This window comes from Poeciliopsis prolifica, unplaced genomic scaffold (assembly GCF_027474105.1).
Source record: "Poeciliopsis prolifica strain line A6 unplaced genomic scaffold, Auburn_PproV2 SCAFFOLD029, whole genome shotgun sequence".
NCBI lineage: Eukaryota > Metazoa > Chordata > Actinopteri > Cyprinodontiformes > Poeciliidae > Poeciliopsis > Poeciliopsis prolifica.
The window spans coordinates 2,494,577-2,511,529 of record NW_026562404.1 but is presented as its reverse complement, the minus strand read 5'-3'; the positions used below and the strand labels follow the sequence as shown (position 1 = coordinate 2,511,529).

The window sequence follows — 16,953 nt, the reverse complement described above, 5'->3', positions numbered from 1 at the left end:
CTAGAGAACAAAAATACCATCAGGCATAAGAATATCTGTTCAATTTGTTTTCCTACAAACCATCTGATGGACATAAAACAAACACAGCTGTTGTCAGATGAGACTGAAACTTTTTCCCTATATCTAAAAGACTTGTGTTTGTGGGTGGCAGCATCATGATGTGGGAATGCTTCTTGTAGGATGTTGCTTAGACTTGACAGAAGATGGACAAAGCTAAATTTAGGACAAGTTATGAAAGAGAATCTGGTCCACCTGCCAGTAGAAGAATAGTCCTAAAATGTGACAGTGTGGAAAAAGTGAAGAAGGCACTCAGTGAAAACGGAGCACAGCTTCTAATCTTAAGTCCATATATCATATTAACAATCGTCTGGCTTTCTGAAAAAAATGAAAAATCAACACTGCTTGTTCTGAAAATGCCTTTAGAAAATGAACTTTGGTGGTCCCGTGAATGAAGTGAAAGGTAACAGAGTGCAGTTTCTGCCCTAAAAAGGCAGCTCTGGATATGGAATGTCACAGGCAGCTGTTCCTCCCTCATCAGAGGACATGTTATAAAGATAGCCCCACTTGGATTGAAATAATGCCACCCATTCCTGCCCCAAAGCACACTCTGTCATGTGCTATTGTTCAGAGAGGCTCCCCTGGAAAAATAAATGTTGGGACTTGTTAGTGTATGTGGTCGTATGGACAAAATTCAAAACTATATTTATGTATTATTTTGTATGTATTTGACATGTTATCCCCATTCCCAGGAGACTTTCAAGATGCAGTCTAGATTTCACCAAAAGCCCAAAAGAGCTAAGCGTTTTCACTCTTCGATCTTGACAGCTTAAACGCTGTGCAGCCCCCCCACTCGGTGTCAGGTCCACAGCCTCTCGAGGTGAGAGTGAAGATAACATTTCACAGTGTCTATATAGCACTGTCATGTGAAGGATTATGTAGCCGTGTACAAGCCGCTTGTAGTACTGTAGGGGGTCTGATACCTATCTCCCTGTGGTTTAGATGCTGGTGCCGTTGTTCTATTTTTCCGCTGCGCTAAAACCCGACCAAAAGTATGTTTGAGTCTTTCCAGTCTTTTGCTGTTGTCAGTTAATACTGGGAGGATTTGGCATCAGAAACTTCTGTTTTTTATTCCCAGTTTTTTTCCCATAGGTTTGAACAACCTCTGCCCTGGTAATCCCTAAAGAAGACTCGCCTCTTAATGTCGATAACTGTGTTTTACTCACATTGCATTTCCATCTTTCTCTCTGTTTTTCCGCCAGCTGAGAGGAGTTTATGCACTGACACGACCTCAGGAAAACCCAAGATGGCCGCCAAAAGGAAAGGTGGCCTAAAACTCAACGCTATCTGTGCCAAGCTCAGCCGCCAAGTGGTGTACGACAGCAGCTCCCAAAACGCAGAGGGAGATCAGAGCGTAGCAGAGAACAGCGAGCGCGGCAGTTCCTACTACGACGACAACGAGACCAACTTCCCAGAAGGCCTGAGCCTCAGCCAGAGCCTCGAAGAGGACCAGAAGAGACGCGAGGCCATCGAAAAATGGGTCAATGGCGAGTACGGGGATGAGCCGCCTGCTCCCGACGAGGAGCAGGAACATGAACTCAGAGTCAGCAATGACGAAGACGGTCCTCCCGAGGGCGTCTACATGGTCCAGCCTAAGGGCTGCAGTGATGACGAGGACAACGGCGAGGAGGCAGAGGCCACGGCGGGCTCTCAGGATGGTAGTTACCATGATGACAAAGAAACTGAAGAGAGACCTCCAAAGGACAACAGCTACATGCCCCCAAGCGAGGGCCAGAGTCGCCAAGCAAGTTTCTCCTCTCCAGGTATGTTTAACCTGGCATCCAGATCATGACATGTTTTTGAGAACAAACAATATCTTTGGGACATGATCAAAATTTCACTTTATTTTTTCTGCGTTTATTTAACATTTCAAAAATCTGAAATCCATGCAGAGAAATTTTGTCCAGTTCCTCGATTCTGTTGATGCACTTTTTGTTTATCTATTTAAAAGGCACTTCTATTGCTGGAAAAGCATTGGGAAGGATCAAAGCAGATGTTAGCAACTATTGATTGGTACTTCATATTATTTCTACCATTTTTGCAAATTATTGGCATCCTGTCATCGTTACATTTGCTTCTTCGGTGCTTGTTAAACAATATGTTATCAACCAGCTTAACCTTGTCAACGACACACGACGCAATAATCCAAGTAGCACTTTTTCTCTTCAAATCCAGCAGCCATATTTAAAAGTCTTGAGTAAAACAGCAGTCAGACAACACAGATTTCCTTTTAAAGCAAAATCTTGCGAGATCTTGTGCCATGAGCTCTTGTGGCCCCCCCTGTCCGGTATTTTTTATAGATCTGCAACTAACTCTGTCTCAGCTCCACAGTGGTTAGCACTCAATAGCATTAAGAGACAAAAGCTTGGATAGAGGAAAGGAAAGGTGACATTGCCACACATCCACATAAGCTTAAGTGTACCCATTATTGGAAAGACGGGCTCTAGAGTTACAGTATGAATAGCCAGTGACATTATTACTCTAAAGGCAGTTTCAGTTGGCAGGTCAAGAGGGGGAAAGGAACTTGTTTGAGGTTTACAATTCTGAAAAAAAAAAAAAAACATAATTCATAAAATGGGGAAGACTGATAAGGCTGGGCTTTTAAACATTCTCCCTGCAGCAGAGGGCCAAGAGCACATGGCAGGGCCAGTCTAAGCTTCATATTACACCCAGGATTACATACTGAGTCTTTGATTTTTTTTCCCCTAAGCTCACTAAACTTAGCCACTGCCTCAAGCTCCTCTCTTACACGGAGGTACATACGTTTTTTTTTTTTTTTTTTTTTTCTGCAGCTGTTAAATCCAAGTGATCAGTTGTCAAATAAAGTCAGCAGTGCTGAAGTTATCCTGCAATGGCTTATTTAGTTTTTTCCGAACCAATTTTTTTTTTATTTTATTTTTTTGTCTTAGATTCCTTAATGCAACGAGCACTCGTTATAAAATTACTCATAATGGCCCTTGTTTAATTGTGATACCATGTTCCCTTCGCATTACTCACTGATTATCAGACAGATAAAACCGGCAGCAGGGAAGAATTAGCGGCACCCAGCAGTCTTTTGGGAAAATGTTGTTGCACATTTTGTGACCCTTGAAACGAGACACTATAAGAGAGAGTGGCCTTGTGTCGCAGAAGTTAAAACACAGAGCTGTAAAAACATGAATAAAAACACACACTCAGCTCAGTTATAAGAATAGATAAAGTCAGTTTCACACGGAGAGAAGAGAGAAAAAAAAACAGCAATTTGCAGGTGAAACCGGTTGTTGTGGTGCAAAAACAAGTTCTGTTTCGCGTTCGCTCGCCTCGGTTGAGCAGTTTTTCGGGCTTCTATCTAGGTTTAAGTATGCGCCTCAGAGTCACATCACACGTACTCCCTTTTTTTGTCATCGCCTCTATTTTCTTCTTTTTTCTTTTTTTTTGTTCACTGAAAGTTCAGCAGCCGCTCTGGCCACAGTTAGAATCGGGGGCAGGGGCTTCTGAGAAAAGAGTGCAGACTTCATTTCAGAGGCAAAAGAAAAAAAAATGCTTTGTGGTTTTAATTAGTCATTTTGTTTATTTCGCGGCCTTAAAAGGGCCTTGTCTGTAAATATGTTGAACTATTGTGAGTCAGGCTTACACCTTTCTCCCTCCACCGGCTTCCTTCTTTTAAGCTCACAAGAAAGCCGGGTGTTTGAAGACGGCATGGAGAGAGCACCCCGCATCAGTCGCAAATCTCGTCTTTAGAGCGTTGTTGTTGTTTTTTTTTTCTCTCTCTCTTTTCTTTCCCCGAGTTCCTCTTTGTTGATTGTAACTAGGGCATCTATATTGCCGTGTTTCTGCTCAGCTCACAATTAAAAGATTTTTTCTCCCCTCTCCCCGTCTTTCTTTCCCTCTCTCTCTCTCCAGCTCCCTCTTTCTCTTTCTCACTGCTGTCTTTCAAAGGCTGATGTGGAGTGCACATAATTATGCATATAAACATAGTGGCTTAATTATCTCTCACAACATCAGTGACAATGTAATTAACAAACATTGCAAGATCAATGAGAGAAACTGCGACCTTCAAAACATTTAACTCCTCACATCGAGGCATTGCACAGTTTTCCTATCAGTGCAAAACCCCAGAATACTTTTCCTAGATAATTTAGATGTCGCATTAGAGCCCTCTTAAGCCAGTCAATGGGAAAAAAACAACAATGAATTAAAAAGTATGAAACAAATGATAGAGATGCTCAGAGCGATGGATTAAACAGGCTTGACCATGACTTCCATTTGCAATTCTGGGTTCACCCTAAAAGGTTATTATTCATTTCAAGCTATTTCAAAGCCCCCTCCCTCTATTTACTGCCTGTTAATTAACTGAGCAAACAGTGTGGAAGTTTTAAGCCCCGCACTTTTCTTTTTTCGTGTGACAAATCACATCAAACAAATGTACATAACGTCATTTATTCATTGCAACTCTTTATTAGCTCAGCCACTGTCTGTTTAAAAAGTGCACCCTCAAACTAATTCACTGATATGAGCATAAATAGTTTTTTAAAACTATATTAAAATCACCGAAGGATAAAAAAAATAATAATAATGCAGCCAATTGAGACCAGTACAGCTTTTTGAAGCCAACCATTTCAACCAAATGTCTGCGTGCAAGCTCTTCAGATTAGTCCATTTATAGCCGCCGGCTTCCATCTTTATCATCGCCGACACCTTCTGCCTCTTGGTGCCATGGACGCTGAGGCCGTGCCACACGCTGATGACCATTTTTGGGCAGCAAATGGAGATATAAGGCCCATCTGTTATCATATCGGTGAGGGGAAAAAGTGGCCTAATTGCCTCAAATACAGACAAGGCAGGCCTGTGTCGCGGTTTGGATCTTGAAGTGTCGAGATTAGGAGCCGCTTGCCCGCAGCTCTCCTCCAGAGAGAATGCAGATGGAAATGTCAGATGGGGTTAAAGCAGAAGAAGAAAAGAAAATTATTAAGTTATTTATTCAATAATTTGTCCTAAGCCGAAGGGGGCCACGTTGGGCCCTGATCCCCACACACAACATTCATTTTCCCCACCTGGTGTCACATGGCATTATTAAGAGGTGCTCAGATAGCAGTTGAGTAGCAGCCTCATTTACATGCCGTTTTAGAAAGGTTATCTCCTGTCAGTCCTGGTAATAATCCCTTCAAGTCCAGTCATTTGCCTTTCAGTGATAGCACGTCACACGATACGGCTGATTTCTCAGCAAAAAGGGAAGAAGAATAAAAAAACAGACATCCGTTAAATATTAAAAAGTTAAGCATTGCATGCAACAGGAAGACGTTAAGTTTTTGATCAGTTCTCTAAACTGATAGTAGTTTTCTGTGTAAAAACAAATTTAAGCGCATTCCATTTTTAACTTTTGCCACATTTTATCATGCAAAGATACAAAAAACTGTAACATATTTGTGAAATACTTTATGTGTTCGACCAACACAATAATAAGAAAGGTGTGACGTGGCCCCCTTTACTCAGATACCCCTAAGCAAAGTTTCTGAGAGTTGTTGATTCCTTGAGATGTCATTCTATGACCTAACCCAACTTTATCAATAACCTGGTGGCATTGGACTTTATTTAAGAGTACCAGAAAACCGCCATACCAGTTTTAAGTCTTCTTCAGCCTCCTTACATTATATATTCCATGATTGTTTTGTATCATGGATCTTGAAGTGTCGAGATTAGGAGCCGCTTGCCCGCAGCTCTCCTCCAGCTTCTAGTCACTGCTGAACAGCTTCACTGTTCCCAATAGAGATAACCATTCCCGCAGCATGATGCACCCGCCTCTGTGTGGATGGTGTTTCTCAAACCTTGTTCATGAAACAGCTGTGTTAAAATGGTGAGATTAAATCAGTCAAAAGTAGATTCTCTTGAATAATTCTCTGACTTTTAAAGAGCATTAAATGTGATTAATTTTCTTAAATAATTTTATTACTTTGCAAGTAAAAAAACATATTTGTTTCTTCCCACTTAATAATTGTGCACCACTTTGTGAAGGGTTGTTGAATATAGAATACATGAAAGTTGGTGTGCTTTTTTTTTTTTTTTATAAAAGGTGGGAATTACATTGATATAAAAGTATGAATACTTCACAAGGCACTCTCTTTTTCAAGTTTTAGTAAAGTAGTTTTATTCTTTCACTCTTTGATCTGTGGTTGGGACTACCCTAACTTTGGAGCAATATGATATACTGTATGGATAGATAGATGCATATCATATGGTGCAACTTGAGATGGCCTTATAAATACAAACCAATGATATCCAACCAAGAGATCTCGAATTGCTGTCCTTTCTAAATTATCTCAGTCAAAAGCATTTCCAATTATGTTAAATGCCACCAATTAATTTTTCAGCTAAAGAAAAAAAAAATGTCATGTGAGATCCGGTATTAAAGAGCACAATAGGCACTTGTATTTACATAGTGTCACTGTGGTTTTAGTACATGTGAAAACACGATAGATTTGACAAACTGATCTGTGGCAAACATGTAGGTATTTCCTCTCAAATATCTGATCTATTTCTCCTAAAAATTTCATGGCACTTCGATCCACTAGATCTTGTTTCATACCGACCCACAGAGTGGAGAAACAACCCCAGCCGTGGCGAGTGGAAATTTGGGGATTATTTTACATGCTGCGCAGGGGATGTGAAGAGCAGGGCCCAGGGACTGATTTAGCAATAACTGAGAAATATGAGACAAGAACAGAAATATTTGCGTATTAATTACCTCGGATGGTGGGCGGCACCTCCTCCTGCCAGCTCATGTGTTCTCTGCTGATGAAAACAGCAGTAAAACTAATTTTTAAAAAAGGACTTTGGATTTCATCCCTGTGACCGTGCCAAGTCAGTGAGTGAGTAAAGGAGGTCGAACATAGTGCTGTTGAAATGATCATCTGTTCTCAGATCCTGCCTAATGTGCAGTTACTCAAGAGGAGACTTTTGGAAATGAGTCAGATCTGCAAACACAAGGCTGCTCCGCCACTCCTGATTATTTCTTTCTTTCTTTCTTTTTTTTCTTTCCGCTTCTCTCTTACTCCCTTTTTCTCTGCACCATTTCCTCTTCACGCAAGCTCCTCTTCTTCATGCAGAGCGTGATCCTTTCACTGCTTTCAGGGCCAAATCATCCTTTCCTTTCCGCCACTTTCTGACCACTTACTCTAACCTGGATCGCACTTAATGAGGCAGAATTAATCTCCACATAATGCAATTAAACTATACATTGACTGTATTCTGCCTGTGTCCTTGGGGAAGTTGTCCAATTTAATGGAGTCCTTAAGTAAAATTATGTTTTAGTTAATAAATGAACAAAAAGTTTGTTCTTTGCACTTTTGAAGGTGACACAATAATCAACTTTGAAGGTTTATTAGTTTATAAAACATTATTTAATACATTTTCTTAATTCCTGTAGTGTTGTTGGATTTTTTTTCTTTTTTTACATTAAGCACTAAAAATCTTTTAATTCTATAATTAATTTTTTAAATAAATGAATTCTTTCTTGCAGCAGCAAAAGTTCCCTGCTTTAATCTGAACATGTTTATGTGGTTAGGGTAAAAATCCAATTACTGATGGCACAGCTACTGAGAATTCCTGTGGAATAAATATAACCCAAGCATTTTCAGATATACTTCATCTTTTGTAAGTTGATCAAAATCCGTATGTTTGTTTCCTTGGAGTATACATTTGATCTTACTCAGAAGTCCATTTGTCCTAACTTATTGAATGATGACATACATCATTCAATAACGCATGTGTGTGTTGATATCCATAGGTCTAGAAATGTGCTTCAAGAAAAACTACTCTGAAATGTGCCTATGAATTCAAATTGATTGAAAAGTTTAAAACAAATGCTAAAAGGAAAAAAAAGGCATAAAAATATAATCTGAACTTCATTGTTGGAGAACTATGTAAGGCTATGTTACTGTTATTAAATAGTATTAGTTTTAAGATTTTTCAAATGTGGAAGATTCTGCTTCAGAGAAAATAAAATATTTTTAAAATTTTGACTACCAGTTTATCGTTATTGTCAAAACAAGACATTTTTAAAAATGTGTGTTTGTGGCACACACTCTTTGGTATGTTAACCTGCAGATTTTGCAGGACTGACACAGCAAGCAAAACAGGAAGAGCCTGAGGCTGTTTGATTGTAGACAAATATATTCACAGACATTTACAGATGTTGCACGCACTGCAGACAAACTTTTCCTGTTGTTAGATTTGCTAGAGGTCCTTAAATGCAAGAGCAGTGCCATTTGTTTCAAGACATGTTAATTACCCAAGTGAGCAATTTGGCAAATTTGGTCATAGTTAATCTAATTGGTTAGAAAAATATTCATTATTGCAACAGAGTAATTTATTTATAACGAACCACATAGGGACATCTATCTGAAGTAAAGGTATTGTCATTGCATCTATGCTGTTTATAGTTTTATGTTATTACAATGATTCCTTCAGTTTTATACGTACCAGTTTTCAAATGTACAATCTTAACTTATTGAATCTTATATGCAACTTTTTTTATTGTCTTTGTGCAGGAGAAGCTTCAGCCCTACGGGACTATGCTGTCAACACCATGAATAAGTTTCTTGGGATGTTTGGTTATGATGACCATCAGGTAAGGGACGAGGTGTCCAAGAAGATCAGCTTTGATGCTGTCAAAGCTACCTCAGACCCCTCGTCCGTCAGCAATGCGGAGGACTCGCGCAGCCCTCGCTTCTCCAAGTACGAAGAGTACATCCGCAAGCTAAAAGCTGGTGAAACCCTCCCTTGGCCCGTGCACGCTTCCCCACCCAAACCGGATGACCTCAATTCCAAACTGACCCAAGAAAAGAGCACTTCGATGCTTCAGAGCTCCGGTGGCCTGACGGGGGCGGAGAGTCAGATCTACCACTCCAGCCTAGACCACAAACAGTCGGGAGCAACTCAGTTGGGCAACTCTCAGCCGCCCAATTCCTCCCATGTACAGAACATGGCCTCCCGAGCCTCAAAATATGACTTCTTCATTCAGAAGCTAAAGATGGGCGAGAGCTTGCAGCAGCAGAATGGCAATGCTTACAAGCGACCGTCCAAGTACGACCTAGAGAATGTCAAGTTTCTGCACCTGTTCAAACCCGGCGATGGCAACCAAGACATGGGTGGCGCTATTGCCTTTAAGACTGGTAAAGTTGGTCGTCCTTCCAAATATGATGTCCGAACAATCCAGAAGCTAATACCAGGAAATCCAGAAACTTCTTTGATCCCTAATGTTCTGGCTACGGCACCAGGAAACCCTGGAGCTCCAGGGGTCCCCGCTGTTGGGACGACTGGGGCCAACATTGCTCCGGGGCTGACGATGGACCAGGCAGGACACATAAGCTTCAACGCAGCTGATTATATGAAGTCCAGCTTTTCCAAGACTGACTCTATAACCACAGGCACTGTGTCATCAGTGAAGTAAGTTCTTGTTCTTTCTTTTTTTTTATTTTGACATTTTTATGTGATATAAAAAATATCTACTCTTTAACTTTTATTGAACATAAAAAAAAATAAATCAAAAGGTAATGAACTTGTAATCATACTAAGTTCCCAGATCTTGGATATTTTTCTTAAGATTTTTATTTCATAATAAAAATAAATAAATAAATGCTGCGCTCACTCGGTCTGGGAATCCAATTAATTTTGTTATATTACAAATAGAATTGCTGGATTAGAAGGTGGCAATATCCTTAATAATAATAAAAATGTTAAGGTACATTAAGTAGTGCTGAAGTTTAAATTATTGCTAGACAGTATACCAATGAAGTCGCCTAAATTGGCTTAGCGTCGCTACAGTAGTGCTAAACTGAGATTGCACTCAATAGCCTACTGAGTAAACTGTTTTAGCATTACTGTAGCTTGTCATCAGATAATTTGTACATCTGCTAATCTGAATTTTTTAATGTGAAACTTAACTAACTCACATAGCCTAAGCTATCTTGATCTAATATAGGACTATTTTAGATGAACACTGCTGTAGTATGGCCACGCCTTGGTAGTGCTAATCTGAGTCAATTGTCCTAAAATATTTGTAGCACTCTTGAATTTCTTCACTTCACATTTTAAGTTCCATGAAAGCAGTCAGAACAATACAAGAGTAGCCCTTATTTTTTCTAGTTTAGAAAATTATACCAAAAGTAGTCTCATCCTAGGTGTGTGTCACATTTATGTTGCAGACACAGTCACTACAAATAATAATTTAAAACAGCTGACATTCCGTGTAGATCAAGTTTGGGTGTGACTTGTCAAAATAGATATGTGGTTTTTCAAGAAATTGAGGAACAAGAACAAGAAAAACATAAAAAAAAAAGTTGAAGCAATGCTGACTGAAACACAGTGACACCGGAACACAAACCTGTCATGTATCTGTCACTAAATGTAGAATCCTGTCGACCAGTTTTTTGAGGTATTCGGATTAAGTACACCAACATAAATATAATTTAAGACTTTTTTTTTTTACAAAGGAGAAAACATCCTCCATTAGTTGCTGCATTTAAAATAATATACTAATTACACAACAAATCCTTCATTTAAAGTTGACTAATAGAATTGAACAATTCCAAACATAAATTTCTCTTTTCCTTGCACCAATGGTCTCTGAGTGCAGCCCCCTCACAGCTAATGTGATGCTCACATACAATTTAACTGCTTCTGTGAGTCAGTTAGCCAAACGCAAAGGTAATTGCTACCTCCGTAGTGTGAAACAGCGCATAACGCCCAATATATCCACGACATTATGAGCTGCGAAGGCGCATGAAGTGTTTACTCGCCGTAGCACTCCATGGAGACTGATTTAGCACAGTCATCGCAAAGTGACTGACTTCTTTCGTTTGGCTAGGGTGTAACAACTCTCCCTTTAATTACTTCAGAGCCACGGCTAACCTCCCGGTGAGTCGCAGGGGCCGGCTTGACGCTGCCTGATGAGGGCACTTTAAAGGAAGCAAACGAGGGGTTTGGGGAGCTCACCTACAGCTGTGCACATTGGCGGTGGAAAGGAGCTTCCAGAGTCTGTTTGATTGGTTGTGACCTGTCTCTACTCAGCCAGGACCTATCAAAGACATTGTTTAAGAGCCCTCAGGCACCTCTCCCTCAAGCTTTGGCCTTTGCCAGGTTGGGGGCTCTGCGAAGCGGCAATGTTGGCTAACTGACCCAGTCTGCTGCTTGTAGTACACGGGGAGGAGGAAGGGGCGCTGGGTAAAATGTCTGGCAATGTATCCTCCCCTCTGGGCCAGATTAACCTCAGGTCATCCCCTGTGTGGAGCCGCTCACATGGAGCTAAATGCCACTTGCTGAGCGGGAGCAAACACGACCAAATCTCTATTAGGGGTTTTTATTCTGCTGCCAGCTTTATGAAAGGAATCACAACACAGGTGACAAAAGGAAAACACCATTCCCCCGCGCGCCTCTGTAATGTGATGAATTCCTCTTTATTTCCTGCCCTGAAATGAATTTGTTTGAGCCGAAGCTAACGTTCTATATATCAGCTTCTAGAGGTGTCTTACATCTTTGTTTACGCTGATTCCAGACAGATTGCAGTAAATTTGACATCCACATTAGAGCTAAGGCCTCTGGGGATTATCAGAAAGTACTGTTTTTTAGATCTTGTTTTTTATGTTTGCATATTCTCTGCACAACAAAAGATTAATGTCCTTTCGCTTCCGTATTTTGGACTTTGATTGGTTGGGAGCCAGTGCATTGCATCAAAGTACGCACCTTCTATCTTTGATTCATAGCGTGGCTGAAAACGCTGTTATGCCACTGGAAAATACATATTGATAGTGCAAAGTTTGGGAGTGGCTTTTAAGAAAATATTGTGTCAGTTTCTTCTTATTAACAACCGACGTGCCTGCCTCACTATTAATCCTGTCTGTTTGGTGTTTGCTCTTGCATTAGGAATGGTCTGCCGCCTGATAAACCCGCCAGTGATGACGTCAACCTCTACCAGAAATATATCGCCAGGTATGCAAATCCCTCTTGGTGCAAAAATCAATCGAAATTTGCTCAAAACATAAAGAGATCTTTTTAAATCAACTGATACAGCAGTTTGGTCTTCCAAGTAATTACACTGGTCGGGAAATTATCCGTAGGGAGCTTTATATATGAGAAGAGTAGTTAAATGTTGATGAAATGGAAATAAAAAACATACTGTTGTGTGCAATTATATGCAAAACATAAATGTTATTTACAGTTTCCTATTTGGACTGATAAGGATAAAAATGTGAATATTATGAAGGATTTCTATTGAGGTCTAAACCTACTTTTGTAATTCAACATGTTTGTCATCAATACCCATTTTTGATATTGGCTCTTCAACCAGGGCATTGTAAAATCAGGGGCAGCTTGACATCAATAGCTGCCCCTGGGGCAGCTTGATCTTTTTCAGGATTAGGACCACCTTAGATTGAAGTGTGAAAAAGTTATATATTGATATATATAAATTGTTTTATTGGATTTCAGCAGCAAGTTTGGTCATGCTTTGAGCTGATCGTGATAAACTAAATAATAGACAGGAAAAAATGGGTGGCTTTGTCTTGCTAAACTGTTTCACTTTGATTTGCAGATAAAGATGAGTTTGTTTAATTTCAGAATTATTAATATGAATGAATGAAGATCAAATGTGGGGTTCCTCAGGGCTCCATTCTTGAGCCACCTTAATTCAGTTTCTAATTGCTCCTCCTATTAAAGATTATGGATAACTAATTCTCTTCCATGCTTGCACAGAAGATCAAAGATAATGTGTTCAGATCATTTTCATAATGTGCAGCTTATTTATTGATTTTTGGTTTGCAGCATTCCTCTGTTATGCAATGCTTTTATATTATTACTATTAGTCTTTTTTATTTTAAATGGGTTTTCTACCTCTGTTCCTTTATTTTCTTCTAAAAAACTTTGCTTTGAAACATGGTTTAATTAGTGGTCAGAGACTAGATAAATGGACATCAAATGTTCAGATTTCAATGAATTTTTTTAATCTGAAAATTTTTTTTCACTCTTTTGTCCTGAATTTGTACAAAATGCAAAAGGCAAGAAATGACTAACACTAAAGTCATTTACAACAAAATACAGTAAACATCCAAGAAGGGAATGCATCTTATATTTCAGTGGACATAACATCCAGTTGAATTCATCATCACTAAAAAGGTGATCATCTTCGTCTCTTTAGTCTATATAAAAAGGGAAAAAAGGCATTTGAAAAGCCAAAGTGGCTTTGGCATTAATGATTACTTCTCCAAGCCATAACATGAAGGGCACAAATCAAAGCCTTGGCACTGACAGAAACACACATGTGCGCGTCCTTTTCTGCACACTCGCTCGCACGCACACACATGAAGCCCCTTCCTTGGACTGATTACATTTTGCAAGAAGATTTAATTAAGGAATTTTTAATGAGGCTTCTGCTGGCACTGCCAAGAACTGTTTTGATATTTGCGCTGCATAATGCATAAAATTTGTCTAAACATCTCGGCAGTTGATGCACGGGGAGGTTGCAGATAAGCCCAGATACAGTTTCAATTTCCGTGTTGGGCTTGAGAAAAAAGAGAGAGAGAGAAAAGAAGAGGAGGGAGGGGAAAAAATGGAAAAGGAGGGCTCATAAAAAGGGCAAATGTAGCAGCAAGATGGGAGGTAGAGGCAGGGGAGGAGGATCTTTTTAAAGCCCTGGATAATGAGCGCAGAATGTGACAAAAAAATTGGCTTTGTAAATATGTTTTCATCCAATCCCTGGAAAAAAATTTGGGGGGGGGAGAAGGGGCTTCCTCATATTTTCAACTTGCACTCAAGTTCGGCTCGCAAAGATGTTCCTTGACGGCGTTTAGGTGCAGTTTCTGCTCTTTAAATGCTTTCATGCAGCCACCGTTGCCTCACCACTTTGATCTGTGTAACTCTATTGTAACTGGAGATGCTCTGCAATCTCTGTATCGTGGCGATATTAATATTTAATCTGCAGCTGAATAGCAGAGGCCCATTAGGCCCCCTGACGCGGCAAGTGGGAATTGTCCAGAGGCAAAGTGATACAGCTGGGCAATGAGCAGAGGGGTGGACTGTAGTCTCAGAGGGGAAAGGTGGGGGGCTGTGTGTGTTAATCATCGTGGATGTTCATGTATATATGTGTGTGAGACTGCCTTTATAGACGGGACATATGTTGGCTCTTTTCTGCGCTCTGGTCGACTCTTGTTAAAAGAGCCATCAGGCCTTCTGCTGTCGTTTCTGGAAAGAGGTACTACTGTTAGACATATGCTGGAGTGAATATCAATATATCACAACAGCATGGAAAATGTACGTAATTAAGTTTTTTGAGAGTGAAGCCCACATTTCACACATCATATTTTATACAACAGTCTATTTCAAGGACTTTGTTCATTTTGATTGAGCTTTATGAAATATATTTTCAGTAGATAAAAATATGATATGACACCAATAAAAATGATCTTTTCTTTTCCAGACTTTTTCCTTCCTCCTAATTTTCCATAATTATGCTTGGGTTTGACTTTCTATGAAAAGCCAGCTTCTCATTTTATTAGGAGCTGAGATTTGGGGTTTTATTATCTGCCATTACCTTAAGAAAGTAGGTATAGATACTTAAATGATAATTAGGAATAAATATGGTCCCTCCCAAATAAAATTCTGCTTCAGGACACCTAAAATCTTTGGTTTGGCTGTGTTTAAAAAATCACAAACATCCACACTGTCAACTTAAAAGCAGTGCTGAATATGCTGTTCAATTAACTTAATGAACTCAGCAAAGTGATCTGTAAATGCAGCTCTGGGATAATCCTAACAAGGAAAAAAAAAAAAAACAGAAAGAGAGATGGAAAAAATATTACTCAGCCCCCTTTTCCCCCTCTCTCCTCGGCACTACAGCAGATGGAGTCCTTGGCAGCAGCAGAGCAAATGTTTATTTGTGTGTTTTCACTGGTAATTGGAGGATTTTAACAGTCGTCATTGTCAGGCTTATAATCACCACCATAAAAGTGTCGGCTCGACAGTAAAAAGCTGCTTTTTTTAGGCTGAAATTCCAGTTTTTTGCGCTTTTGACTGGAGGGAAAACACACAGAGCCCAACCTTTTACCTTACAGGGCCAAATTGTTGTTTACCTGAAAGAACGAGGAAATGATTTGACAAGGCCTTTTCACAGCAATACGAAGAATAAGAGTCCCTAATGTGTCAGCGACTGCAAAGAGAGAGAAAAAAAAGGTTTTAGAGTAATAAGTGTCTCTTACGGCGCCATTGGAAATAAATGAAGATAATTTGGTTGAAATTGGTGTGACAGACGGGTAATTTGTGGCAGAGTGTGGAAAGCAGCAGCCAGTTTGAAGGTGTGAGATTCGTTACTTTGAAGGTGACATCTGAAGACGAGCAAGCTACCTCTGAGAACTCAATCACCTGTGTTGTTTTTTTTTTTTTCTTCTCCAATTTCTGGTAATTTTAATGATTTATCAGCAAATTGTTCTTCATCTGCTGTTGATCATTTCAGAATCACATCTCTCCGTGTTGCCACGTCATATTCCTCCTCCCCCTCAAAGTTGGCAAACATAACATGTAATTGCTTTTATTTAAACACGTAATCCTCCCGCTGTAAATATAGTGCTGCGGCTTATTGGTTATAACTTTGTTCTGTAATATTTATTTATTAATATTTTGATCATGTTATTCTGACTACGCGAAACATAATCACCCACAAGCAGTTTAGTAATTCATATTTTACTGTTTTTCTGTTCTGCTCTTTGTGTTACACAAACAACAAGCAAAGGATGTGGGACCTACCCACGCAAGTTGCATATGCAATTTACAAAAGCTCGTTAGTCAACAACTTCCAATGTTTTTACGCCTTGTCCTATCTTTATCCCTATGCGCTCGCCATCATTTCTTAACACATCCTCATCCATCAAATATTTTGTTCTACAAAATTGGAGCTTTGACAAGAACGTCTGGTGAAGTAACACATCAGAATCAAAGTAGGAGTAGGAGTCGCTGAGCGTGCCCTTTTCGCTTGCTGCTGTTGCGTCTGATCTGCTTGAGGTCGATCGTTAGGTTAGAGGCGGGGACACCGTCGCCTGTAGTTACTAAAATGAATCACAGTGATATTAGATTTTAACTTTTGTAGCAAATATCAATTTATTATAAATCTTTTTGAGGCCCTCATAGTCTCCCGGGGATCCAATCCACTGTCCCTTAAAGACCAGATTGAGGCTGCACTTTTAGTTTGACTGATGGATGACCTTAGTACTTTCTATGAATTTCTGTGCAATGGAATGTATTGCAATGCAACACTTGCCCTCCCCTGCACACTGTTGGTCAGCTAGCTACAAGAATGCTACAAAAAAAAAAATCAGTTGTTTGAAAAAATTTCCAGACATAAAAGACATTCATGGTGCGAGACCTGACACAACACCACTGAGAAAATGTTTCCTTAACAATACAGCTGGCAAGCTACATGAGTTTATTTTTAAAAAGCTATTTGTACGATGTTGTTTTAGATCTTCATGTGTAAAAAAGTGGCACTGTACATGGTAATTTTTTCTGTATTGCGAGAATCTTGTTCTGATGCTGTGGCACAGCAGTTTCAGGTTCACCTGGTCCAGGCAGCAACATGGGCAACCTGGGCCAATTACAACGAGACAGAGATGACAGCGTTCCATTTTTAATGTGGTTTAACATGCCCTGTGTTTTCAGGTTCTCTGGAAGTCAGCACTGTGGACATGTGCACTGTGCTTACCAGTACAGAGAGCATTACCACTGCATGGACCCTGAGTGTAACTACCAGGTGAGCGTGAGTACTTTATCACTTTTTATGAGCATGACCCAAATGCAAATTTGAAAAGGCCACCCTTATTGGTTTAAAACCTGCCCAGGAGCAATAAATGGCATGGTTTATTTTAAGACAGAAGGGAT

At 39.8% G+C, this 16,953-nt stretch overlaps 1 protein-coding gene across 5 annotated transcripts in view; it reads left to right on the top strand.

The window, feature by feature from the left end:
* The window catches only part of casz1 (castor zinc finger 1), a 92,642-nt gene that overhangs the window by 49,784 nt on the left and 25,905 nt on the right, over positions 1-16,953 (top strand). For 3 of the 5 annotated variants that reach the window (XM_055049940.1, XM_055049941.1, XM_055049938.1), the window contains 4 exons: positions 1,260-1,820; positions 8,583-9,480; positions 11,956-12,021; positions 16,735-16,831. In XM_055049940.1, the coding sequence (XP_054905915.1) occupies positions 1,260-1,820; positions 8,583-9,480; positions 11,956-12,021; positions 16,735-16,831 (1,622 nt within the window). The remainder of the gene's footprint in view (positions 1-1,259; positions 1,821-8,582; positions 9,481-11,955; positions 12,022-16,734; positions 16,832-16,953) is intronic. The other 2 variants (XM_055049942.1, XM_055049939.1) reach the window with 2 other exon arrangements.